Genomic DNA, 26,556 nt, shown 5'->3' with positions numbered 1-26,556 from the left:
GTTATGGGGGGGGGCAGCTAGGTGGCGCAGTGGATAAAGCACTGGCCCTGGATTCAGGAGTACCTGAGTCCAAATCCAGCCTCAGACACTTGACACTAGCTGTGTGACCCTGGGCAAGTCACTTAACCCCCACTGCCCCGCAAAAAAAAAAAAAAAAAAGATTAAGTTATGGGGAAAATGTTCAAAATGCAGATTAAACTTAAAAAGGTGGTAGTTAAAAGAACTGGTGGTTAAGCATTTACCAGCACCCCTGTACTCTCCCTCCCCATGACGCCCATTATTTGAATTCTTCAGCAAGTATGGAAGAAAGAAGTAAGTCTCTTATCGCTAGAAGGCTGTGAAGTAGTTGAAGGCCCTGAGCTTCATGAAGATACAATCTGATTCAGAACTGGTTGGGTGGCTGGATTTTCAGTGTCAGCACAGTGGGAGGTTTCCAGTGGAGTGCCCCAGGAATCTCTGCTTGGCACAGTGCTTCAAACCCATCTGTCTCCCAAACTCCCCTATCTATGTCGAGTGCAACACCAGATTCCTTTTAGTCACCTGGGTTTAGAACCTTCTCCTCATCCTTGACTCATCCCTTTCCCTTCTTGCCCAATTTATTCATTTTCCAACTCTGATCAATATCTCTTCTTGATCCCCTTCTCTCTCCTCATAAGGTCACCATTCTATTTCAGGCCCTGTCTTTTCCAGTCACCTCCTAGAAGTCTCCCCCGACCTCAGCTGCCAAAGTGTTCTTCCTGCAGCTCAGGACTGAGTGTGCCATTCCTTGGCTCAGAAATCCCCAATTGTTCCTTATTGCCTCTAGAATCACACGAGCTCCTTCATGATTTGACTCCAGTTTCCTTTTCTAAGGTTGTTCCATGTTACTCCCCATCACAGCCAACTTCCTGTCATTGCAAAAGACGCTATGTTGCCTGGGTGCCTTTGCATCCAGGTTCCCACTTCTGCCTCTGAGATTCATTCCCCAGTTCCCTTCAAAGCTCAGTTCAAGTGCCACCTCCTACATGAGGCCTGTCCCCTGTGAGCTTCCACTGCTCTTTTTGGTAATGCTAGTAGTGCTACCAATGGCAAAGACACAAGGAAAAAACCTGAGGAGATAAGGACAGGCATGAGGAGGCTGAACTAAATCTAATTACTCATGTCTAATTTCTGCCATACTATCTTCCAGTTTTCCTTTTGTCAAATAGCAAATTCTTATCCCAGAAGGAGGAGTCTTTGGGTTTATCAAACAGTAGATTACGCTAGTCATTTACTACAGTGTCTCCTGTGCCTAACCTATTCCACTGATTCACCACTCTTCTTAACCAGAACCAAATAATCTTGATGATTGCTGCTTTATAATATAGTTTTAGACCTGGTACTCCTAGATCACCTTCTTTTGCATTTTTTTTCATTAGTTCCCTTGATATTCTTGACCTTTTGTACTTCCAGAAGAATTGTGTTATTATTTTTTCTAGTTTGTTTGGTATGGCACTGAAAAAGTAAATTAATTTAGGGAGAATTGTCATCTTTACTATATTAGCTCAGTCTACCCATGAGCGATTGATGTTTTTGCAATTGTTTAGATCTGACTTTATTTGTGTGAAAAGTGTTTTGTAATTGGGTTCATAGAGTTCCTCAGTTTGCCTTGGCAGGTAGACTCCCAAATATTTTATATTGTTTACAGTTATTTTAAATGGAATTTCTCTTTCTATCTCTTTCTGCTGGGCTTTGTTGCTCATATATAGAAATGCTGATGATTCGTGTGGGTTTATTTTATATCCTACAACTTTGCTAAAGTTATTAATTGTTTCAAATAGTTTTTTTAGTTGATTCTCTAGGATTCTCTAAGAATCATATCATCATATCATCTGCATATACCATCATATCATCTGGAAAGAGTGATAGTTTTGTTTCTTCCTTGCTTATTCCTTCAATGTCTTTTTCTTCTCTTATTTCTAAAGCTAACATTTCTTTTTTTTTTTAGTGATGCAATTGGGGTTAAGTGACTTGCCCAGGGTCACACAGCTAGTAAGTGTCAAGTGTCTGAGATTGGATTTGAACTCAGGTCCTCCTGAATCCAGGGCTGGCGCTCTATCTACTGCACAACCTAGCTGCTCCTAAAGCTAATGTTTCTAATACAATATTGAATAATAGTGGTGATAATGGACATCCTTGTTTCACTCCTGATCTTATTGGGAAGGCCTCTAACTTATCCCCATTGTATATAATGTTTGCTGGTGGTTTTAGATAGATACTTATCATTTTAAGAAAAGTTCCATTTATTCCTATGCTCTCTAGTATTTTTTTTTTAGTGAGGCAATTGGGGTTAAGTGACTTGCCCAGGGTCACACAGCTGGTAAGTGTTAAGTGTCTGAGGCTGGATTTGAACCCAGGTATTCCTGACTCCAGGGCCGGTGCTTTATCCACTGCGCCACCTAGCTGCCCCAGTCTCTAATTTTCTTTCTCATTTTGGCTCTTCCTGGTTTAGGTATCAACACCATATTTGTTTCATAAAACAAATTTGGTAGGACTCTATTCGTTTCTGTGACAAACCCATGCTCTCACAGCAGGGGGCCTTTGATAAAAAAAATTCTCACATTTCCAAATAGTTTATAAAGTATGGGAATTAGTTAATTCCAATAATTAATTCCAATACTATATAAATCCAATTACTTAGAGAACCACAGATGTTCAAGGGAAAAAAGGAGCTGAATCAGTATAAAGTGAATCAGGTAGCAATTAGATCAAATGATAGAAATTGCTAACATTTCTGTTTTACTCACAAAAAATCCAGGAAAAAGAAAAAATTCACTCAAATTAACTAGAAAATCCATGTAAACTATCTAGGTATTAGTCTATAAGACACACAAGGACTTAGGTAAATACAATAAAATACACTTAACAGAAATAGAGCAAACCATAAAACAGTTGATTGACAAACATTTATTAAGCACTTACTATGGATGAGGCACTGTACTAAGCACTGGGGTTCCAAAGAAAGACAAAAACAGGGTCCCTGCCCTCAAGAAGCTCACAGTCTAATGGGGGGAGACAACACACAAGATAGATACAAGGTAAATTGGAGGTCATCTCGGAGGGAAGGCACAAGCAGTGGGGGCCGGGGGGGGGGGCAACTGTAGAGACATTCATTGTTCATGGTTGGAACTGTCTGATAGAATCCAAATGATATTACCCAAATCATTTCACAGATTTAGTGTTATATCAAACTACCAACAGGTGTAAACCGGGTTACAGAACTGTAGTCCATCGCGAACATTCCTTTCTTTGTTCGATGTCCTGACATCGTCTTTATCCTTGTTGACATCGTCTTTGTCTTTGTTGACTTTTCAGTTACTTTACCAATTTCTGCAAGAACTTTAATATTTGGCTTGTGGTCTTCCTCTCCAGTTCATTTGTGGCCAGCAACCTCAGGAACTTTGATATTTATGTTGATGGTCCCTGAAACAAACCATATTCTCCATTCTTTAATCTTTTAACTCCAGTGAAACTCCACAGCCAGGGATGTGCTGGTAAATGTTTAACAATCAGCTCTCTGGGAAAAAAATATGGACAACCCACTGCCATTAAATCTGTCTTATTAACATTTTTCTTCCTCACTCAATCAACAAAACACCCCATCCAGCCCTGATTTGTAGCATTCGTTGGTTTCCAAGGTGGGAATATTCACACTGAAAAATGAGCAGTTCTAGCTGGCTCCAGCCCACCCTGGGGTCATCTGCTGTACTTTAGCTACATGCAGAATTACATTTATCTTTGAGATTTGGAACTTTTAAGTTCGATTCTTTGCCTGAACTTTACCTGGAAGGAGTTAGGAGTTATCGGAATCTTCTCAGAAGGATATGTACAGAGGTTTAATGCTGGAGAATGATGAGAATTGTTTTCGTTGGAGCACTTCCAGTTTCCATTCCAAATGTGATCTCTTAGCTGGAAAGAAGAGAAGCACCATGGATGGCAGAAGGAGAAGCCCTGACAAGCACTTTCCTAGATTTCCTTGGTCAGAAAACAAGATGGGAAACCAAGGAGTCAACTCAAAAATAGGATATTTCTGTGAGAAAATCATTCCGAGAGAGAGAGAGAGAGAGAGAGAGAGAGAGAGAGAGAGAGAGAGAGAGAGAGAGAGAGAGAGAGAGAGAGAGAGAGAGAGGAAGGATTTTATTGTGATCCCCTTGAGGGCAGAGACTATCTTTATTGCTTTTCTTTGTATGCCCAGTACTTAGCATAGTGCCTGGCACATAGTAGGTACTTCATTCATGTTTTATCATCCATCTCTTGCTCTATCGCCTTTTATATTTTCAATTCTTTTACTGTCTTCGTTCTTATCCTATTTCTCATGGCCCCTGGTCCTTGGCAGGGCCACCCTTAGTGTGTGCAGGAGGGTGGGAGGTGGGCAAATATTTTTTGGGGGGGCTCTGTCTACATAAACGATTTGATTTAAAATGCATTACAAAATTCATGGGCCCACCTGAAGGATACTGACTCAGTGATGGAGATTTTGCAACATTCACCTTTGTATAAGAAATATTGTGGGGGCAGCTAGGTGGCGCAGTGGATAGAGCACCGGCCCTGGAGTCAGGAGTACTTGAGTTCAAATCCGGCCTCAGACACTTAACACACACTTACTAGCTGTGTGACCCTGGGCAAGTCACTTAACCCCAATTGCCTCACTAAAAAAAAAAAAAAGAAATATTGTGATTTAAAACCCTGAACTGTACAGTGCCAACATGACTGTCCACATGTGATTTCCTCTTGTGCTCCACAAGACCATTCCATCCTCCATGCAGCTGTTCAATCCATATTTCTAAAGTATGGGCTTGATCAGGTCATTCCTTTTCTCAAGAAGCTTTCATGACTCTCTGCTGCCTTTAGGATCAATTACTAAGTCCTCTGTTTAGCATTCAAAGCCCTTCCCAGGGGGCAGCTAGGTGGCACAGTGGATAAAGCATTGACCCTGGATTCAGGAGGATCTGAGCTCAAATCTGACCTCAGACACTTGACACGTACTAGCTATGAGACCCTGGGCAAGTCACTTAACCCTCATTGCCTCGCAAAAAAAAAAAAAAAAAAAAAAGCCCTTCCCATTTGGCATTCAGTCTAGCTTTCTGGGCTGATTACACTCCAGCTAGGTCAAGGCAGCTAGGTGGCACTGCAGTAGATAGAGTGCTGGAACTGAAGTCAGGAAGACATCCTCATGAGTTCACTCACTAGCTGTGTGACTGTTTGCCTCAGTTTCCTCATCTGTAAAATGGAATACCACTCCCATATCCTTGCCAAGAAAACCCTAAATGGGGTCACCAAGAGTTGGATGTGACTGAAAATGACTGAAGAACAAAACACTCTGGCCATATTTGCTATCTCCTTCCTCGGGGTCTGCTTTATTTGGCTTTATGGTCAGGTTAAAGCAAAGACATGGGTTCAGGAATTTCCAGGAAACTGATACTCAGGAAGTTGATACAAACAAGAGTTTTATTATTATTGTTCTGAGTAGTAAATAGACAAAAAAGAAAGATACACATACTACATGGCAATAAAACAAGTTCCTCCTCATGGATGCAAGAAATTTACCCATTGTGAAAGGGCAGGAGACATGTCAGGGGAGAGAACATGCTCAAAGTTGGTGTTCAGTTGGTAGAATGATATACCCTAAGAACTGAGAATAGGACACTGATGCTAGATGTGGAAGGGGACATTTCCCATCAGACCCAACTGTGGGAGAGAAGTTATCAGGGCACCAGGCTTGGCCCAGGCTTGGGAGAGGGATCTTCTTTTTGGGGACCATGAAATGTTAGTCATGTAAGGTAGCAGAAGAAAGGGGTAGCTCAGAGCCTTGCAGCAGGTCAAGAGTTTTACCCAATCTGAAACTGAGAGCCTTATCTGCCTGAAACAGTATTAACCATTTCTGTCTTTGCCTAAATGCTTTATGGGAAGGCATTGTAACCACCATTTTGGAGTCCTGTCATCACGATTATAATATCAAATAATATAAAGTCTATGATTACCAGACGGTTTTTGCACAGTCTGCCTGTTCCTTGTGTCTGGAATTCTCTCTCACCTCCATCTCTTGAACCCTTATTACCCTTTGAGCCTTGGTTCCAGTGCCACCTCCTTCTAGAAGCCTTTCCTGATTTCCCCAGTCATTGGTCCCACTCCAGAACATTGTGTATGTATTTTGTACATAACCTGCATTTACTCATCTGTGAACAGGTTGCCTCCCTCTGATAAAATGTAAGCCCCTTGAGGACAGGCACTGTCTCACTTTTGTATTAGTATCTACAGCACCTAGCACAATAACTGGCATATGGCAAGCTCTCGATACATGCTTGTTGATTAGAGACTGACCTGTGTACATCATAAATTGTAAGCTTCATGAGGGCAGGGACTCTCTCTTTCTGTTTGTCAAATACAGATGAGGAAATTGAGGCAAACAGAGGTGAAGTGACTTGCCCAGGGTCACACAGATAGTAAGTGTCTGAGGCTGAGTTTGAACTCAGGTCTTCCTGACTCCAGGCCTGGTGCTCTGTCCACTGTACCACCGAGCTGCCCCTACAGTGAGCTCAAGAAACATTGAGGTGGGAGAGAACTTTAAGTTGGGAGGACCAGGGATGGGGCAGCCCCAAAGCTGGGAGAATCCCTTCCTCCCCTTCTTCTATTTCTCTTCCATCTTGTTTCTCATCCCTGCCTCACCCCACCATCTGACTTCTTGCCCCCTTGTTCCTATTCCAGGTTGTGGAGCATCTTAGGGGGGAAATCCCAAATACATGTTGACTGGAGGTGGAGCCAAGACGGCAGAGCTTCCTCTTGGAAGCATTCAATTCTAGCTCTGCCCCCACATCTCTGCAACAAAGACCTAGAGAATGCACTGGACTGCATTTTGATGAGGAAAGCTAAGAAGAAGTCCCAAGAAATCATTTTTCCAGTCTAGGGAAGCATAGGGAGATAGGCTGAGGAGGCTTCAGACGCTAGAGAAAAGGAATACAAGAATACAGAGGCTACAGCAGAGGGAGAGAGACTGAGAGAGCTGAGACAGGGTACCAGAAAGAGACCCCAGGGGAATCCTGAGCAAGCACTGGGGAAAAGGAAGGGAGGCCATCTGGCAGTTCTAGGTCACAGAGCCAGGAAGGAGAGAAGTCACAAGCATTGGCCAGAGCTGAATACTGAGCACGTAACAAATTCTGGGAAGCAAACCGTAGCTATGTGGGCAACTGAGCTCCAGAGCAGAGCACACTAGCCCAGACTGAATTCAGTAGGCAATCAGTAGCTAGAAACCTGGAGAACCTGTCAGCAGGCCAATAGTAACTGAGTCTAGCAGCATTCTGCTGAAACTCCCAACCAAGCATGAGCCAACAGAACAAAACCTTCAGGAACTTGCAGAGCTCTGACCAGGAGGCCATTGAACGAACCTCATCTGTAAAATGAGCTTGGACTTGCTGGCCTCTCAAGGTCTTTTCTCATTCGAAAGTTGTGTCATATGATCACTGCAATATACTTAGCGTGTAACGCTATGGCTTATACTTATATGTTGGTATCATAGCCCACTCCTCAACTGCCAACTCCACAAGGTCAGAGAAGACATGTTGTCCAGCTGTGATTGGCTCTAGTGTGGTGCTTAACAAAATGTCTTCAGCCTTGGGGATGAGTCCTTCAATTGTGTGCTTCACTTCAAATCACCAACAATGCAACAGTCCTTCCTATTTCCATTCTTCTTTGCAAATGCCCAGCATTTGAGGAAGATTCTGTTATACAGGCTAGCCTGAGGACCTAGCATCCTCACATAATCTTGTTTCCACGGAAACACATCTTACACAAATCCAGACAGCTGCCTGGAAGGCTGAAGAGTCCTCTACCATGTGGTAGAGAGCTGAAACAATGCTCCTCTCCCCCCCCTCTCACACACACACACACACACACACACACACACACACACACAGACAGCAGGATGCTAATCTGGGGAGAAAAATCTAAAAAGGGGGGTAGAACCCTCACTTTGGATCAAAATGAGCTAATTGTTGCAATAGGGCATTTATAAAAAAGCAAAGTCTGTCTGCCAGTGACTAGCATTGCTTTGTTGGGTCATATGCATAGTCCCTACCTTGGTTTTTCCCCCTTTTGCAGCTTTCTTAGGATTTGGAACCTCCAGCTTAAGTCTCGGGCTTGTTCAGGTATACCCATACATACACACAGGGCAAAGTCCTCATGGAGCTGGAAAGAACCTTATAGAAGCCCATTGAGGCTGCCCCTCCCCCTCATACAGATGAGGACATTCAGTCACAGCCAGGTGGCAGTCTGATGACTTTCCCCAGAAAGAGTCGAGGTAGATTTCCTGCCTGTCTGGTGCATGTTGGCAAAGTGAGGACAACTCAGTGGGCTGCCCCCTCCCTCCCACTGTTGAATGCATTGTGGTCTTCCCTGCTTACCTCCTTCCAGCTCCAGCTGCCTTGACCGACCTATCACTCTCTGCTTATTTTGTCATGGCGGTGACAAGCATTTGCTCATAACTGCCCATTCAGTGCAACTTTACAGGCCTTTATTGGTGGTCATCAAAATCTACCAATTGATGGATGGAATGGCCCTACTGCAGCATATGCGACAGCTTTGGCTCACAACTGTACAGGAGGTGAGGCTTACTTTTGCTTTGAAGGCCCTCCTTTTGATCTAGAATACGGGGCTCATTTATTGATGCCCCACATTGTAGCTTCCTCACAATCATGCCCAGCTTTCTGACTTGGGTTCTCTATATCAAGTGGCCATTAACTGCATAGTGTGTGTGTGTGTGTGAGAGAGAGAGAGAGAGACAGAGAGAGAGAGAGAGACAGAGACAGAGAGAGACAGAGAGACAGAGAGAGACGGAGAGAGACGGAGAGAGAGACAGAGACAGAGAGACACAGAGAGACAGAGAGAGACAGAGAGACAGAGAGAGACAGAGAGAGACAGAGAGAGACAGAGACAGAGACAGAGACAGAGAGACAGAGAGACAGAAAGAGACAGACAGAGACAGAGACAGACAGAGAAAGACAGAGACAGAGAGAGATGGACAGAGACAGAGAGAGACAGGAAGACAGAGACAGAGAGATAGAGATAGAGAGACAGAGACAGAGAGATGGAGAGACAAGAGACTGAGAGACAGAGAAGGATACAGAGAGAGAGACACAGAGACAGAGAGACAGAGATAGACAGAGACAGAAAGAGAGAGAGAGAGTGGGTATGTGGGGCACCTCTCACTTTAAAGCATAGCCATCTAAAATATACTGGCTCCTCGAAAATTTTGGAATCAAATAATAGCATTTTAGGCCTGGAAGGAATTCTAGAGATAATCTAGCCCAACTCAGATGAAGAAATGGTCTCAGGAAACAAGAGACTTGAGACTTGAACTTGCTAAGAACACTTCTCCAGGAAAGGATCTTAGGACAAAATTGAACTCTTCCCACCTATCAAATCTTTAAATAGCAATGAGGACAACAGGAAGGGTGCCTTTCCCTCAATAAGCAGAGAGAGGTACTATAGTATCACATAGTTAATGAAGCCCTACAAGTTTGCCTTCAGCCCAGTGACACTGGCTTCCCGGCTGCTTCATCTCCTGACTCCAGACATTTGTCTGGAATGCTCTCCTCATCTCTACCTACTGACTTCCTTTAGATCCCAGCTAAAATCTTGCCTTCTACAGGAAATCTTCCTTAAACCCTTCCTTCTTTGAATTGTTTCTGATTTATTCTGTCTGGTTTGGAGATAGTTGTTTTCACATCATATACCACATTAGATTATGAGTTCCTTGAAACCAGGGACTAGCTTTTTTTTTTTTTGCAGGGCAATGGGGGTTAAGTGACTTGCCTAGGGTCACACAGCTAGTAAGTGTTAAGTGTCTGAGGCCAGATTTGAACTCAGGTACTCCTGAATCCAAGGCCGGTACTATATCCACTGCCCCAGGGACTATCTTTTACTTTTCTTCGTATCCCCAGGGCCTAGAGCACTCACTATAGTACTTAATAAATGCTTACTGAAATGAACTGAAGACATGGACTTTCTAGGAAATTTCTAGCTCAGTCCAGATGTACTAATCAATAAAAAAACCATTCTGTCAAGTGAGACCCTAATGCTTAACAATAGCCTGAAAGACAGAGATAGGCAAACAATTTTGTAAATAGCAATGGTTTTTTACCTCTTCTTGGTAGTCCTGGGTGTGTGTGTGTGTGTTTTATCCACAACCTTCCCACCATTTGGAGTGTACCTCCCCCTCTTGCTAGACTGTATAATTTCCCATCCCGCTCCACCAGCCTTATAACACTCGTACCACTGGTGTCTTCTTCACTCCTACTTACATGCTACTGAATAAAGCTGGAGAAAATCATGAAACTGTGCTGATTAGTCCACCACTAACTTGTGTTCTATAATCTCAATTGGGCCCTCATTGCTGCCAAGCAATCCTTTTCCACCTCCCTAATTGATTCACTAGGCCTACTGACCACAGTGGCTCTTCCACACCTTCTTATCCCTTCTCAAACCTACTATAGCTTCCCTTCCTCCTCGTGACACCACTCAGAGCTTTACCCCACCATCTCCTCCTTCTCCCTCTTATATGAAGAGGCAGCCCTTCTTGCCAAAGCTAACCTGTCTACCTGCACAATCCTGTATCATCCCATTTTCTTCAGCAGATTGCCCTCTCCACCAGTCTCACTCATCTTCAATCTCTCCCTATTGGCTCATTCCCTTCTGCCTACAAACATGTCCATGTCTCCTCAATCCTCAAAAAACCTTCATTTGATCATCCATCCATCCATCCATCCATCCATCCATCCATCCATCCATCCATCCATCCATCCATCCATCCATCCATCCATCCATCCATCCATCATCTCTTCTCCCGTTCATGGCTTAACTCCATGAATGTTTCCATTTACTCTCTTCTCACTCTGTGTAGCCTGGCTTCTGGCCTCATCATTTAACTTCAGCTGCTCTCTTCAAAATTACCAATGGTCTTTTTGTTGCCAAATCTAATAACCTTTTCTCAATCCTCTTCCTTCTTGAACCCTTTGACTTTTAAGCTTTGAACACTATAGAATACCCTCTTTTCCTCATGACTGCTCTCTCAGTTCTCCTACCTAACTGCTGCCTCTCAGATGCTAGATCTTTTTTTATTTATTTTTTATGCAGGGCAATGAGGGTTAAGTGACTTGCCCAGGGTCACACAGCTAGTGTCAAGTGTCTAAGAATGGATTTGAACTCCCATCCTCCTGAATCCAGGGCTGGTGCTTTATCCACTGCGCCACCTAGCTTCCCCCTCAGATGCTAGATCTTGAATACAGATCATGCCTACTAACTACAGGAATCTCCCAAGGGGGTGTCCTGGGTCCTCTTTCTTCCCCTTCTAAACTGTCTCATTAGCTCCCAAAGATTCAGTTACCACCTCTATGTTGATAATTCTCATATCTGTTTATCCAGCCCAAACTTTTCTCCTGGCTTCTAGTCTCATATCTCCAATTAACCTAGTAGTATGTCTTAAACTCAACACTATCAAAACTGAACTAATCTTTCCCCCTCACCACTTCCCCATCAGGCTTCCCTGTTACACTGTCCAAGGTACCCTCACCCTCCCAGTTCTCCAAGTTCACAAGCTAAGGGCCATCCTCAATTCTTTGCTTGTTCTCTCACCGCCCCGCCCCCCATATCCAATCTGTTTCTAATGTCTGGGAATCCTACCTATGAGACATGCATCATCTCTTTACTGATACTCTGTACTCTGGTACAGGCCCTCATCACCTCATGCTGGTCTCTCTGCCTCACATACTCTCCCCACTGCAGACTGTCCTACAGTAAGTTTCTGAAGTGAGTTTCCTAAAGAGCTGACCTGATCATGTCACTTCCCTGCCCCCTTTCAATAGCTAGCATTTTATATATGTTTGCAAGGTATTTAGAAATCTCATTTGATCCTCGAAACCACCCTGGAAAGTAGGCACTATTGTGATCCCAATTTTATAGAAATGGAGGCAGACAGTTTAAGTGACTTGCCCAGGGTCACACAGCTAGTGTCTGAGGCCAAATTTGAACTTGGGCTTTCCTGCTTGCAGAGCCAGCACTCTATCTACTATGATCTGGCCCTGTCATTTCCTTACTCAGTAAGCTACAGTGGCTTCCTACAGCTTACAGGATGAAAGAAATCCTGTTTGTCTTTGAAAGTCTTGACGACCTGCCCCTTTCTTACCTTTCCAGTCTTCTACTTCACTCCCCTCCATATGCTCTAAGAATCAATGACACTGGTCTCATTGCTGCTCCTGCCTCGACACTCCCATTTTCGGCATACCTGGAGCTCTCTTCTTCTTCATCTCCATCTCCTGGCCTCATCCAAGTCTTAGCTAAAAGCCTTTCCCTGTCTCCCAGCCTGCTAGTGCCTTCCCTCTGAGACTACCTCCAAGGTGTCCTGTAGATGTTGAGATTCAGATTTCTCCTTAGATTGGAGACTCCTAGGGGGCAGACGTTCTCTTGCTTTTCTTTGGAACTGCAGTGATTAGCCCAGTGCTTGGTCCACGGAAGATTTAATCAATGACTCATTGTGAGATTGTGTGGTGTAGCGTACTGGACTTGAAGTCAGGAGGACAAAAGTTAGAATTTGGCCTTTCATTTCCTAGCTGTGTGACTCCCTGGCCTTAGCCACCTCTCTGAATCTTTCATTTCACCTGAGCCCAGCATTTGTCAAATGAGATAATGTGTATGAAGTCCTTTATTCCTCTAGAAAGAAATGTCAGCTCTCACTATCCTTCATTCACCTTGATAACTGGAGTCAAAGCTGTACCTTTTGAGAAGAAAAAAGCCCCTAATGGTTAAAACATGGGGAAATCATCATTCAATGCTGAAATAAAACGGTTTTCAAAGCTGAGATCCCCTGACTCCCACTTATGGCACATCCCTTATACCACTCTACCTCCTGCTACTTCAGCAGGGACAAAGGTGGCAGAATTTTGGATAGGCTTGGAGAATATAAGAGCATTTTATTCTTTTGTTATTTGTTTCTATCTTATTGCTGGGGGCAGCAAGGCAAGATTTTTGTCCCTCATTTTATACATTTACTTGCTTATTAATGGTTAAGTATATAACAATTTTTTACATTGTGCTTTAGAGTTGCAAGCACAGGCAGCATGAGTTTATATCTTATGTTCTACAACCAGTAATGAATTTTTAAAATCCAACTTCAGGGGAGCAACCACAGGAAAATGTAAAGTATGCCATGCTACATGTTCTCCAACCATTAAATCTTTTGATTCTTTTGGCTTTCACATCACATTTCCAAATCTAGCCTCCTCTGCCTCGCCCCCAGGAATCAAGACTTCTCTTTTAACAAAGATCAGAAAAGAAAAAAATAGAGTAAAACCAACATATAGACTGAATCTGATACTAAATGCAATACTCCATCTCCATAGGTCCTCACTTCTGCAGTGAAGGGAAGTTGTATTCTCTCGTCTTCTCTGGGGCCAAGTCTCATCATCCAACAACATTGTTTCTTTTTATTCCTTTTTGTTTATGTTGTTGGAATCACTGGGCATAGTTTTTGCTTGCTTCTGCTTACTACTCTCCACCCATTTTTCCAGTTTTCTGAATTCCTTATATTCATAATTTCTTATGGTGCAATATTCCATTTGTGTGTGATTTCTTTCTCCCTACCCTGAGCATCTAGTTCATTTCTAATGTTTGGATACTACAAAAACTACAGCTTGGAATGTTTTGGTAGATATGAGCTTTTTCTTTGTGACTGACCTCACTGAAGGACATGCCTCGAGTGGGAGATCTGGGTCAAAGGGTATGTATATTTCAGTTACTTTTAGGGCAAAAGTCCAAATTGTTTTTTAGAACGGTTGGACCAATCCATAGCACCATCAACAATGTATTTGTGTGCCATCATTCGTCGCCTTTGCCAATTTGAAACCTCAGTTATTTCCATTTATATTCCTCTGAATATTAGTGATTTGGTGGAATCTTTCATACAGTACAACTATTTAAATCTTGGTGCATGTGTTGTAGGAGAGACTCCTTTTTGGGTAGGGAGAGGATTAGATTTCCCACAAGAAGGCTTCTGATGGTAATTTTGTGAAATCTTAGCATCTTAAAGTTGAAATAAACCTTCTTCGAGATCTTAATGAATAGATTACTCACCTGTTCCCTAGAAGAGATTCCATACTTTCCTTTCAACTTTTGCTCACACAGTTCCCTATGCCTGGAATGCTCTTGAGCTCCTGACCTTCCAAATGAATATTTTGACCACTGAAATCCATGAAACTGATAAATACAACATGGCTCTGAGCCCTGTGCAGCCACCTCCTTCTAGTCCATAGTGACAACAGCAGAAACAGAGGCAGGTGTTAAAAATGGGTAACGAGTATTGTTGGCACTTGAAATGTGAAATCTTTTGTCCAATGACCAACAGATTAATACACTAGATATTCACATAGCCATAGTTCCTACATGTGAAACCAGAAATGCACATACAAGATGCAGCTAAGTAAAACAATGGCTTATAGATTTCCAACTCCTTTATTTGAAAGGAGTTCAAATTGGGGGAGGGGCACAGATAAAGGAGGTGGGAGAATTAGTTTCATCATGTGCCCAAAGGCAATGAGAACTATTTCATGGGATACCAGAACTCTCTACATTGTATCACACTGCCTCCCAGAGTTGGAAGATACTGGATGTGGAGAGGACGGATTTTTTAAAAAATGAAATTGTTTAATAGGAAATGGCTTATCTATTAAGGAGTAATTTCAGAATCAGCTGCCTATGCATAGTCAGGTAATAGACCAGTTAGAGCAAAAGTCAAGATTGATGCAAAATTAGGTACGGAGAAGACACTGTGTGCAGCTGACTGAAAACTAGGAAGCTGATGAAACTATAGCCTTTGACACCAATCACCATGACTCCTTGAGAATTTTTGCCATTTTTTAACACAATCAACTGAAACACTTGATTTCCTTATCAAGAAAATGGAGATACACTGTAGTAAACGTTTACAAAAGAGTAGAGGTTCATTTGCAAAATATTCAAAAAGGAACATGGTTGAACATTATAGTTTATGTTGCCTCACAAAACAATGAAATACGGTGGAGAAAATAATTCTGCATAAGTCTTGGTTTGAGAGCCAACTAAACCAAAGAATTTCATGATAAGAACTGAAATAATAATAAATAGGTGTGAAATGGAAGAGGTTTTCAATAGTTTCCATGGCAATATATTCTCATCACTGAGGCCATGGACCATTTGGACTCTTCACTGCAATAAACAATGTGCTATAGAAGGAAATGGAAATGGTACTTAAGAATATGGAGCTGAAGCTGACCAAATACCAGGTGAAGAAAAGATCTAGGGGCATTATTATTTGAATGGCAGCCAGGGACCCATCTTTAAGTCATCTTAAAGGAGAGTATTTGAAAAGAATGTAAAAAAGATCATGGACAGTATTACTACCAGAAATGGATAACTAAGACATAAATAATTAACTCATGTCTACTTTTTTATTCTCTATAAAATAGCCTATGTATTGAGACGAAAATAGTAGAAGAAACAACAGCTTTTGTAGTTTTCTACAGTATACTTATAATCATGAGTGGCTGTGAGACATAGAGAATAAAAAAAACTGTTTATTGTCTGATAAAAAAATGCATTTGCCCTGGTTAAACAAAATGTAGCCTTACAATTTAGGTTTTCCTGCAGTAAGGTGACTCTCAGGCACGTTTATATTTAATTGAATTACAAAGAGAGAATTTTAATGCTCCTCAGAGTATCATTATGAAACAAGATATAAAAAGAGGAGACAGACTTGCCAAAGGTGTTTGACAGTGTCGTGGAGGATGTCCCACTTATAGGTGATTTCTTTTGGCTAGATGGTAAGATTCTTCAGAAGCTCCTGTCAACAATACTGTATGGTAGTGGTATTAGTCAAATAGAAATGGGGGCTGTATATTGACATCAGTTTTTTTTTGGTGGGGCCATGAGGGTAACATCAGTTTTAAGATGTAATGTTATCTATGTTCTTTTGAATTTTTATTTATTTCATTAAATATTTCCCAATTACATTTTTAATTGGTTCAGCTATATTTGGGGAGTGTTGCTCCCCGAAACACCTCTGTTGTGTTGTGCCTGGCCCCAGAATACTTACAGGCCTTCTTCATTATGACCTACAGCTATTCACAGAGATGATGGCCTAGCAAATCATAAAGAAAATTTTTTAAAAGTGATTGAAAAATGTACATTGCTTAGGTTATGAAATGCAGTTGGATGGAGTCTGAGTTACTACAGACAGGTAATACAGTTAACCAACAATCTTGCTCCAGATTTGAATAGAATGAGCTAGTTTTCATTTGGGAAAATGAGCAAAATTTTCAAAAATCTTAAGCTGCAAAAAACCCATCATAACAATAGCTAGCATTTATATAGTGCTTTAAGGTTTGCAGATTGCTTTACATGTTATCTCACTCAACACTCACAACAACCCTTTGAGATAGGTGCTCTTATTATCCACATTTTAGAGATGAGGAAACTGAAGCTGAGAGGTCAAGTAATTTTCTTGGGATCACACAGCTAGCAAGTGGCTGAGGGAGGATAGGAACTCAGAGCTTCCTGATTCTAAGCCCAGCACTCTATCCACCATGCCACCAACAATTTTCTCACTGCTACAACATGACCACAAATCCCATAACACAACAATCTCAAAATAATCAAAAACCACAGATGCTTCAAAAAGGTAATGGAAAGATGCATGGTAGGTGGAAGTAGGTTACAGCTTATTTCCAGATGACTGGTACATAAATAAATGGCATTAAAGACATATATGATTGGAAGAGGTGGGCCAGTTATGTAATGAAAATGAATTAACCCAAGTGTTGTACTGGCATCCATTAATTATTAATTTATAGCACATTGTGCATATCATCCATAAAGGATTTCTTGAAAAATAGACAAGAATTATAGATCGAAAAAGCATGGCTAGGTTGATGGAAGGGAAGAGCCACATTGAAGAGATTTTTAAAAATTTCATCACAGCATTACTGCATCTCACAAACATTTGCAAAGATCAATGTTTGTGAGATGCTGCTGAAAGAATAAGATTTAGAGCCAGAAGGGACGTGAGAGATCATCTAGTCTAGGAGTTCTCAAACTTTTTATTCTCAGGATCCCTTTACACTTTTTTTTAAGTGAGGCAATTGGGGTTAAGTGACTTGCCCAGGGTCACACAGCTAGTAAGTGTTAAATGTCTGAGGCCGGATTTGAACTCAGGTCCTCCTGACTCCAGGGCCGGTGCTCTATCCACTGCGTCACCTAGCTGCCCATCCCTTTACACTCTTAACAATTATTGAGGACATCTAAAGACCTCTGGTTTATGTGGATTATATCTATTGATGTTTAACAGATTAGAAATTATCTTAGAGTTATGAAAATAGTTTTAACCTCTAGGACCCCCTGAAAGGGTCTCAGGGAACCCCAGGGGTCCCTGGACCATACTTGGAAGAGCTGATCTAATCCAACTCCCTCATTTTGGCCTCACTGTCTGGCCAAGGTCAAGACAGTGAGTAGCAAAACTGGAATTTGAATGCAGGTCCTGTGACTTAAAACCCACTGCTTTTCCCACTATATGACACTGTCTCCCTGGAAGATACTCCATTATACAGTATAATTAATGAGCTGCTGAAATCAAGGAAATCCTTATGAAGAGACCATTCAGTACCAGACCAAAATATCTGCATTTAAAACATGTTTATTTTAAACAGGTCATTTTTTTAAAGTTTACATTGAAAGAGAAACATTTTTCATTGTTTCAAACTAGATTTTTTCTAATTTTCTATTCTTTTGCCTGTGGCATTGCTGACTAACCTATAAGTGAATTTCCATTTGGCTTTTGTTGACTACCTGAGAAAACCTGTTCAGGAGACCAAATAAAATCTCCTGGATGAAAAACATGGAGCAGAAATTCATTTTGATGCAGATTTAAGCTTCTGCCTTTCTTCATCTTCCTTCTCAAATCCTGAACAGACAACAGATCTCCCTTTGGGGTACTGAGCACAGCACCTACGCAACTCTTGGATGACAGCCTCACACTTAGACTCCATGTAGTTGTTGGCTGAAAGACAAAGACTAATTCTATGAGAGAAAGTAAACTGAGCAAGTAGGGTGTTTACAATTATTTTTTAAAGATCAGTGACTTGAAAACTTTCCCTGTAGACTTAGAAAGTGAGCATAACCCATTGGAAATAGTAAAGGGAAAGGGAGGCATTTCTATGCCCACTGACCAAAATTAGTGGGGAGAGATTGGGCCCTTTAGGATGATATGGAGCAGTGGGATGAAGGAGGAAATGAGGAAGGAATGAGGGGAAGGTTCTAACCTAGATCAATTATTTTTGTAGCCTGATCTGTTATCAGATTTAGCTCAGTTAATTGAAACAAAAATCAAGAAAATGAATGAGGCAAAATTTTCAGCACCTTGATGGATAGTCATTTATTAACTCTGCAGGGTGTCTTGGGCAGTTTAACATGATCTTTCTGTAATTGCTGTTTTGTTGTCTAATTTCTCTGTATAGCTGGGAAGGGGGGTGGGGAGTGAGGCAGTAAAACCTCAAGCCCCTTTTCAAGAAATACTGTTATCAACTGGCATGAGTTTCACCTTTATTGCTTTGATGTTTTTACTCTAAAGACTTGGAAGGGGAGAGGAGGGAGAAAAGCTCATAGCAAGCACTGAAACATAGAGAACCTATGTCTGACTGCACTTGCCAATTTTCATTAACACAAGATTCTCACCTCCATTTACTAAAAACTAGCAAGTTCCTTAGAACTGCAAAGAAATTCATTTTATCACTAAGATTTATCCCTTCAGTAATTTTGCAGTCCTTGATAAGTCTCAGAAGACTGTATGTGTATTAAACAGAAGGAGAAAATATGACTTACATGGTATTAGTATAACACCACTTAGTAATATTTCGAGTTTCAGATGTAGGACTTGAATTAAGCATACCTTTATTCTAGTTACAGAGATAGATTTGAGGGGTTCCATGAACTTTATTGGGGGGGGGAAATCACATCTTTATTTTCTCCACCCTCTAACTGAAATTTAGCATATCTTTCAATTACGATAGAGGTGACCAGAACATTCTTATGAGCAGGGGTCTGTGACATGACAAAAGTTAAGAACCCCTGTTCTAGAGAAAGGAGGACTTGAAGCTTCTATGGCTCTAGCTGGCTCCTCCTACCTCCCTTATATTAGAGAGCAGTAAAGGGCAGCTATAGGAATAAAAGACTGGATACTGACTAGCTCTTCCCTTTTTCCTCCCCCACTTCATCCCAGCGAGGAACATGGGGTCAGATGCTCCTTTAATTCTTGGTCTGTCTCTCCTGGCCATGTGGTTGTTATTACAAAGTGTGTGTATTTATACATTAGACACAAATGTGTATATATGAGCACACATGTACACACATATAGTATGTACATGTATACATATACACACATACACACACACATACTATAAATGTTATAGAGGAAAAAATGTGGGAAAAACCGTTTTCTCACCTTCTCAAAATTAAGGGCAAGAGGGTGAGTAAATAAGGTATTAAAATTCTTCCTAACTGGTTAATAAAATAGATTTCTTCTAAAAGTATTAATTCATTTAAGATTTCAGAAAAATAACTGAAGACTTAATCATTTAATAAAAATAAACCTTATTTTCATCTGCTTTGTACGTGCGATGGGATTCCAATGATAACTAAATTAGTTTCCCATGTGAAAGAAGCCTGTTTTGAGTACAGAGGGGATGCGAATCAGGCCCAGGAAGGGATGCACTCTCTTCAAAGGGCCTTCTGTCAGTTCAGCTTCACAGCTAGAATTCTTTGCTGTGATCATTCTTTAGCAGTTGGACAGTAATTTCCCCTTTCCACAGCAGCTGAGATGGGTATCCAGAACTTCAACTTTCTACTTGAACCACTTCCACCCATGTTCAAGTGGCTTATCAACCACACTATAATGTCCCCAATTTAAAACCAGCCCCCCCCCCTTAACACCATAGGATAAGAGTTAAAACTGGATGTGACCTTGGGGTTCATCTAATAAAAACTCTTCATTTTACAGATGAGGAAAATAAGGCCAACATGGTAGTTAGGTGTCTTATCTAACATCACTTAGTTAAGAAAGTATCAGGGTCAGAATTTGAACTCGGGCCCTCTGACTCTAAATCCAGTGCTTTTCCCACTAACATCATGCTTTATAAAATGTAGGTAAAAAAAGTAGAACTTGCCACTAATATTTTTTGAGCCATAAAGAGAATCATCCTTAGTTTACACTGGTAATGTAGCCAGTGAAAAAAAAAGTGCAGAAACTGGGTATTACTATGAGACAAGTTAAATGTTAACTTGCAGATGGATGGTCTGACTCTTGAAGCTCATACACAAAATGGAAAAAAAAAATCACTAGAATAAAGCACCATATGTAAGTACCTTGCAAGCATTTCTGTATTTCACAGGCTTGTTTCTGGCAGGGATCCTTCTGGGACATATCCATTAAAACTAAAACAAGAAAAAAAATATGATTATAGAGTGTTTATTTTGCTTTCTCATAAAAAAAAATCTTTTCTGGCTCATAAGCTCTATTTTGGCTCTAATTTCTACCTCTAACCATAGTGAGACTTAGGGATTTTCATCTAAGATTATTACTCTGAACTCCTTCATCACTGGAAAGTCATACTAGAGTAATTACAAAACCCTCTGGCCACTTGCAGGATGAGCAGACTGCATTTATAGTACCAACCTCACTCAATTAGGGAAAACAATAGTTTATATTTACTTTCAGAACCGTTAACAAAGGTAGCATAGAGAGGCTTTCCAACAAAACCACACAGATCCTCCAACCCCCCAGGCTTTCCCTTCATTTCAAATGCAATTGAACTATCCCAACTACTTTGGCTTTATCTCAGGAAGCTCCTTACCAGGGCACTCAAATACATCCTTGGGAATTGGCAACAACTGAAATGCTATTACCTGGGAAAAGTGCCTATTGAACACCTAAAGTCTATTTTTGGAAGTTTCCAAGAAAGTTCATTATTTAAAGATAAATATGGTAAACAGAGATTGAGTTTAAAAGCTCCCTGAGACTTTGAAGACATGTGGCATTTCTGAAAGGGGAAAGGTCCTTGAAGACTGCAGCCAACCTGGGTGATGCCCTTTCTCAGAGCTCCTAAGTTCTCAAGTTCCCAGTAGATCCAAGTATACCAGTGCTGGAATGGAAGACATGCAAGCAAAAACGAGGATGTTTTTATGAAGGGAGAAAGAGGAAGGCGAAGTTTGGGGAGGGGTGGGAGGGAGCAAAACCAAAACAAAACATGTTGACTGCTGAAGGCTCCCTTCTAAGTCAGTACCAAGTCCTTGGTGATCAGGGCATCTTTTCTGGAGGTGCTGCTTTTTGTGTGAGGATGTCAAACGGAGATTCTGACCGACGATGTCCATTAAAGATTCCATGGCACTTTCCAAGAGTCAGAGGTTTTTAAGCTAGGTGTCCTGACTCAATGACCACCTCTGGACTTGCCTTGTATCTACCTAACATTCCCCCTGCGGTTTTTTACAGTATTCTTCACTTTCCTTCCTAAACTGTTGTGCTGTGTTCTTGAACAGTTTTCACTTTTTTCCCCCCAAAGGTAGATGCACTTCAGTGCTGGGTGAAGTGATTCCCATATAATGTACACAACAAATGGACATATCTTCCTAGAATCCCAGCACCTGGAAAACAAATATTTTTATTAAAACTCTATAACCAAGTATAAGCATAGAAAGTATAGAAAGAGGAAAGAGAGAATATCAATATTTACCAGATTAATCGTCAGGCAAGAGCTTAAGCAACAGCTCCTCAACTCCCCTGACCTGTTAAGCAAAGAGAAAAAAGAATAGAGCGCTCTCTCTCTCTCTCCTAGAGGGGACTAAATCAAATTGAAAACAATTGGCCAAAATACATACCATTAAGTGGTGCTCTATCTCCCATATCCTAGAGTTGTTATCCAGGTAGTGCTCTTCGGGGTACAGCTGCCACATTAGTGGTAGCTGTGAGGGAGGGAGATGACTGGGCCTGACTGCATCACTTAGGGGTACCTGTACCTGCTGCACTCGAGCCCTAATGAAACTGGTCTCCTATGGGGAAATAATTGTAAAGACTGAGACCACACCCTCCCCAGAAACTAAAAATGGATAGAAAGCAAGTTGACAGAAAATCAGGAGTTACCTCTTCCACAAATGCAATCCATGTTCGCTGGTATTCATCCCGGTAGACACCTTCCTGGTGTACCCAGAGGTGATCAGGTGGGGCTCCCACAATGTCCCCTTCTGCCATTCTTGGCTTTGGGTTCCAATTCTAAGATTGCTTTTGTCCACCTAAGTCTGCAGCACCCATGCCCAGGACACAAGTGTGATTTCTGGGGTCTGAATGAATTCATGAGTGAGCTATTAGGCCTGAAAGTCAACACCTGGTGCTAGAGATCACCTAGGGCAGGGGTTCTTAACCGAGAGTCTGAACTTGGTTTTCTTGCTTTTTTTCATTAAATATTTTGGCAGCTACATCACAATATAATTGGATTCCTTGGTAATCTTATATAGATTACGTTATGCATTCAAAAACAAGATTCTGAGGAGGGGTCCCAAGGTTTCACCAGACTGCCCAAGAGGTCCATGACACAAAAAGGTTAAGAACCCCTCACCTAGGATCTGGCTAAATCAATTCCTGTTTTCAAAACCTAAAACTCAACAAAGGAAACTAGAAGCCCACTAAAAACCAACTGTCCTAGCAACCACTCACATTCTTAGGCAATGGTGACGGCGCAATTTGGGAGGCGTGTGAGGGAAAGGGGGCTCTGCCAAAACCAGCTCTCTGCCAAATGGCTCTGGGGATAGATTGGCCCCTAAATAACTCCCACTTGTGACCAATATATGTAGTTACTGGGGGTGGGGGAGGAGAGGACCATTCTATAACTGCCATTTCTGGCACTCCAAAGAACAGATGACAAGCTTGCACCCCTTACTTCCTTACAGAAGCAGAATGATACAATGGCAAAAGCTCTAGACACAGCATCAGGAGAGCTTTCATTTCCTAACCCTCCTGACCTGGAGCAAGCTAGTAGGTTTCTCTGGTCCCGTTTCCTCATTCAGGGAATTCGAGGGATAAAAACAACCACTTTGTAAATCCTAAAGTGCTATTATTCTGACAAACCAACAGTGCGACTGGCCTGTCACTTCAATCTAAACATATATATTTTTCTTTTTTAAAAGCAAAAGACACCTTAAAATAACCTAGTTAACACTGGGATCTCAAAACCATACCAGCAGAACTCAAGCTCTGGCAGATGCCACCAAGCTAGGGGGACTCCAACAGAATAACAGCTAATGTTTATACAGCATTTTACTTATATTACCTAACTTGATCCCCACAACAACCTTGTGAGATAGGTACCATGGGTATCGAGATTCCCATTTTACAGTTAAGAAAGTTAGAAGGTTAGGGAGATGATGACTCATGGTCACAAAGCTAGTAAGCTGCTGAGCTTTGAACCAAGTCTTTCCTAAGTACAGTACTCTCCACTATAGCATGCAGCTTCTCATCCTGTAACTTGACTAGGCACAAGTAGTTCCACAGGTGTATGATCTTCCATCAAAAGTCATGCCTATCTGTTCAACGAGCTGAGTCTGAGGTTCTCACAGGGCAACCAGTGTATCAAAAGACAACTGGAGACAAGATACTGGAAGTCAGAAAAGCTATGAGCTGGAGATTTGGAAGTTGTGCAATTTGAGGTGATGCTTTTGGTCCTAAGAGTGGATGATGAAATCCTAAGTGATTCCGAATGTAAAGGAAGAAAGGCAGAAAGCCAGAACGGTGTTGGTGTATACCCACAGCTGAGCCAGAGAAGGAAGGAGAGAGGAAGGAATGCTAAAGGAGGAATAGAATCAGAGAATGTTAAAACTGGAAGAGACTTTAGAGATCCCTCTTGTCCATCCCCAGTACATTTGACAGATGAGGAAACTAAGGTCTATGAGGCAATGCGATTTGTCCAAGGACCCATATCCAGTGACAGGACTCCTGACTGCCAAACAACTGCTATTCCATCATGTTATGCTGCCTCTCCAAGTAAAGGATGAAAGCAAACAGGGTCAAGAAGTTAGATAAATTCAAGGATGATATAACCACGATGACTCACTAAGGCAAAGGGAATATTTAGGGAAATCACTAACTTCTTGAGGAAAAATTCAAGAAGGTCCTATTAGATGAGGCACTGCTCTTCTGACATATTGTAGTATTTCTGTTTCAAATCTGTATTATTTAAACTGAAAGGACTTAGGTAAAGGCTTCCTTTTTTCCTGTACAATTCATCGGATTTCTTTGTTTTACAATTAGAAAGCTGCTTTAAATTTACAGGTTTTTAGATACAATAACTAATGTTTAACCATCAAATATACTTATTTTCTTTGAAGAATAATTAAAATATTTTTATTGAATCGAATGATCAGTAATTAAATTGGTCCAACTAAATTGATTATTTAATCTTAACCACCAGACAATTTTATGGCTGTACAATACATAAATAATTCAAGTTGTGAAAAACCACACTACATACATGCACTTTAAGTTACTGAATGTAATTTGGGAATAAAAATAGACTATAATAGTGTCAACCTAATAATTATATGGTGATAATTATAATAATTATAAACTAATCATTATATTCTCATCCTGAATATATCTAAACATTTTACAAAGTAAAATTATCCACCACCCAAAAGTAGTCACTTCTGTACATTCATGGAAGAATTGGCACAATTGCTTTAGAAGGGAAATCAAGGGAAACTTTAGGGGAAATTTAGGTGGCCCCATGCAAGAACACACTTTTGGGGTCCAACTTGTTACCATTAATGACCTTAATCCTGAACAAAGTGCCATGGGATCTTTAATAAGCTCGTGTGCCAAGAATCTTGTTCTTTTCAGAGAACCAAAAAGATGGTTAGGTACCACTGGGTTTCTTGCCCAAAGTCCAAAGTGAGACAGAAATCGGGTTGGAACTGACTTAGAGAAAAGAGAAAAGACTACCAGTAATTCGGGAAGCACTTCAGGATCTCATCCTTCCCACTACTGTCGAACCTACCTGACTTCCAAGATCAAGAAGAAAATGTGATGGGATCATGGAATTACACTAGAACCCTCAATTTTCCTTGGATTACAGACCCCAAGAGGCCCGTTTCTAAAGCTATGAGATTTGTAAAACACCTTCCATACTCTAGGTCAAGAGTGGCAGCCCAGACCACTGAGGCGGGCTCGATGCTGGCTGACCTCGGGGAGCTGCCAATGCTAGGAGGGAGCGGGGCAAAAATCCAATCCTCCTAGGAGGAAAAGGCCCGGAAGTTCGATGAGATCCTTCACACCCCCGGGGACACCCCCTTTTTCTCCCCGCCATAGAAGAGACATCAATGAGATTCATTAAGAAAATCACTGCCACCTGATGGTTCTCAGTTATCCGGCCTCGTTCTGACCGGGCCAAGGCAAATAAAATAGAATGGCTCCTCTCCCCTCCCCCTCGTTACTTGAGGTGACAATCCCGGGGAAAGACCCTTAAACCCGGAGCCTAACTAATCTCCTTGTAAAAAGAGGGGAGAAAAAAACCCCACACCGGCTCGGCGGGGCGTCCCGGGGTAAGCGCGCGGGGCGGGGCGGGGGCCGCGGGGCTGGGGCTCGCGCAGGATTCCAGGCAGTTGCGAGAGGGGGAGGGGCGGCGGCTCGTGAGAGCCGCACGAGGCCGGGCGCAAAAGCGCGGGAAGGGCGCGCGAGGGGGAGGGGCCGCTAGCGGGCGCCTGAGGAGAAAGGAAAGTTCTAGAACCCGCCTCGCATCAACGGTGTCTAGGCAACCCGGACGGCCCCGGCGCTAAGCGCCCAGCAGCCTCCCTAACCAACAAAAATTACAACTAAACTAATAAAAAATAAAAATAAAAAACAAAATTAAAAAAAAATCTAAATAAAAAAAAATTTAAAAATGCTCCGCAAAGTTCAGTTCACCAAGCACCACCTCAGGGCCCCCTCCCCGGCCGGCCTGCCGGCCATCCGCCCCGAGCCTCGCCTCGCCTCCGCCCCGAGTCCCCACCCCGCGGCTCGCCTCTCACCAGGCCGCCGGACCAGCCCGCCCAGCCCAGCCCAGCCCAGCCCAGCCCAGCCCAGCCCAGTCCGCCGGCCCCCGCCGCCGCCCCCGCCCCCGCCCCCGGCCACCCTCTCCTGGCCTCCCCCGGCCAGCCGGCCGGCCCGCCCGACCCGCCTCCGCCGGCCCTCTCTCCTCCCCCGGGCCCGCCTCCGAGCCGTCCCCCCGCACCCCCACACCCCCCGCGGGCACCCCGGCCGCCCGCCCGGTCCCGCGTCCCGCCTCCCCCCAGGGGCTCGCACGGACCAGAAGGGTGGCTGCGCCGCCGGTCCGGGCCGACACACAAGCAGAGAAGAGGGAAGCCGAAACGGGTCGCCAAGGGCCGACACAGCCGAACGGTCACGGTCGCCGCCGCCGCCGCTCTGTCGAGAGAGAAAGAGCTCTGCGG

General features: G+C 42.5%; 2 protein-coding genes across 3 annotated transcripts; both read right to left on the bottom strand.

The window, feature by feature from the left end:
* Positions 1-17,721: 17,721 nt before the first annotated feature.
* Positions 17,722-26,548, bottom strand: CMC4 (C-X9-C motif containing 4). 2 transcript variants are annotated; one of them, XM_043974419.1, is made up of 3 exons: positions 26,415-26,548; positions 20,452-20,520; positions 17,722-18,091 (listed from the first exon to the last, which is right to left on the bottom strand). In XM_043974419.1, the coding sequence occupies exons 2-3, from the start codon at positions 20,513-20,515 to the stop codon at positions 17,943-17,945; spliced, it is 213 nt and encodes a 70-aa protein (XP_043830354.1). In that variant the 5' UTR covers positions 20,516-20,520; positions 26,415-26,548; the 3' UTR covers positions 17,722-17,942. The 2 variants fall into 2 exon arrangements, with proteins under 2 accessions (XP_043830354.1, XP_043830353.1); XM_043974418.1 differs by lacking the exon at positions 26,415-26,548 and adding an exon at positions 21,369-21,494.
* On the bottom strand, positions 21,587-26,523 carry MTCP1 (mature T cell proliferation 1). Its single transcript, XM_043974417.1, has 5 exons — positions 26,415-26,523; positions 22,223-22,419; positions 21,961-22,131; positions 21,816-21,867; positions 21,587-21,726 (listed from the first exon to the last, which is right to left on the bottom strand). The coding sequence occupies exons 2-4, from the start codon at positions 22,328-22,330 to the stop codon at positions 21,820-21,822; spliced, it is 327 nt and encodes a 108-aa protein (XP_043830352.1). The 5' UTR covers positions 22,331-22,419; positions 26,415-26,523; the 3' UTR covers positions 21,587-21,726; positions 21,816-21,819.
* Positions 26,549-26,556: the final 8 nt, after the last annotated feature.

This window comes from Dromiciops gliroides, chromosome X (assembly GCF_019393635.1).
Source record: "Dromiciops gliroides isolate mDroGli1 chromosome X, mDroGli1.pri, whole genome shotgun sequence".
Classification (NCBI taxonomy): domain Eukaryota; kingdom Metazoa; phylum Chordata; class Mammalia; order Microbiotheria; family Microbiotheriidae; genus Dromiciops; species Dromiciops gliroides.
This window is presented reverse-complemented; position numbering and strand designations above follow the sequence as displayed.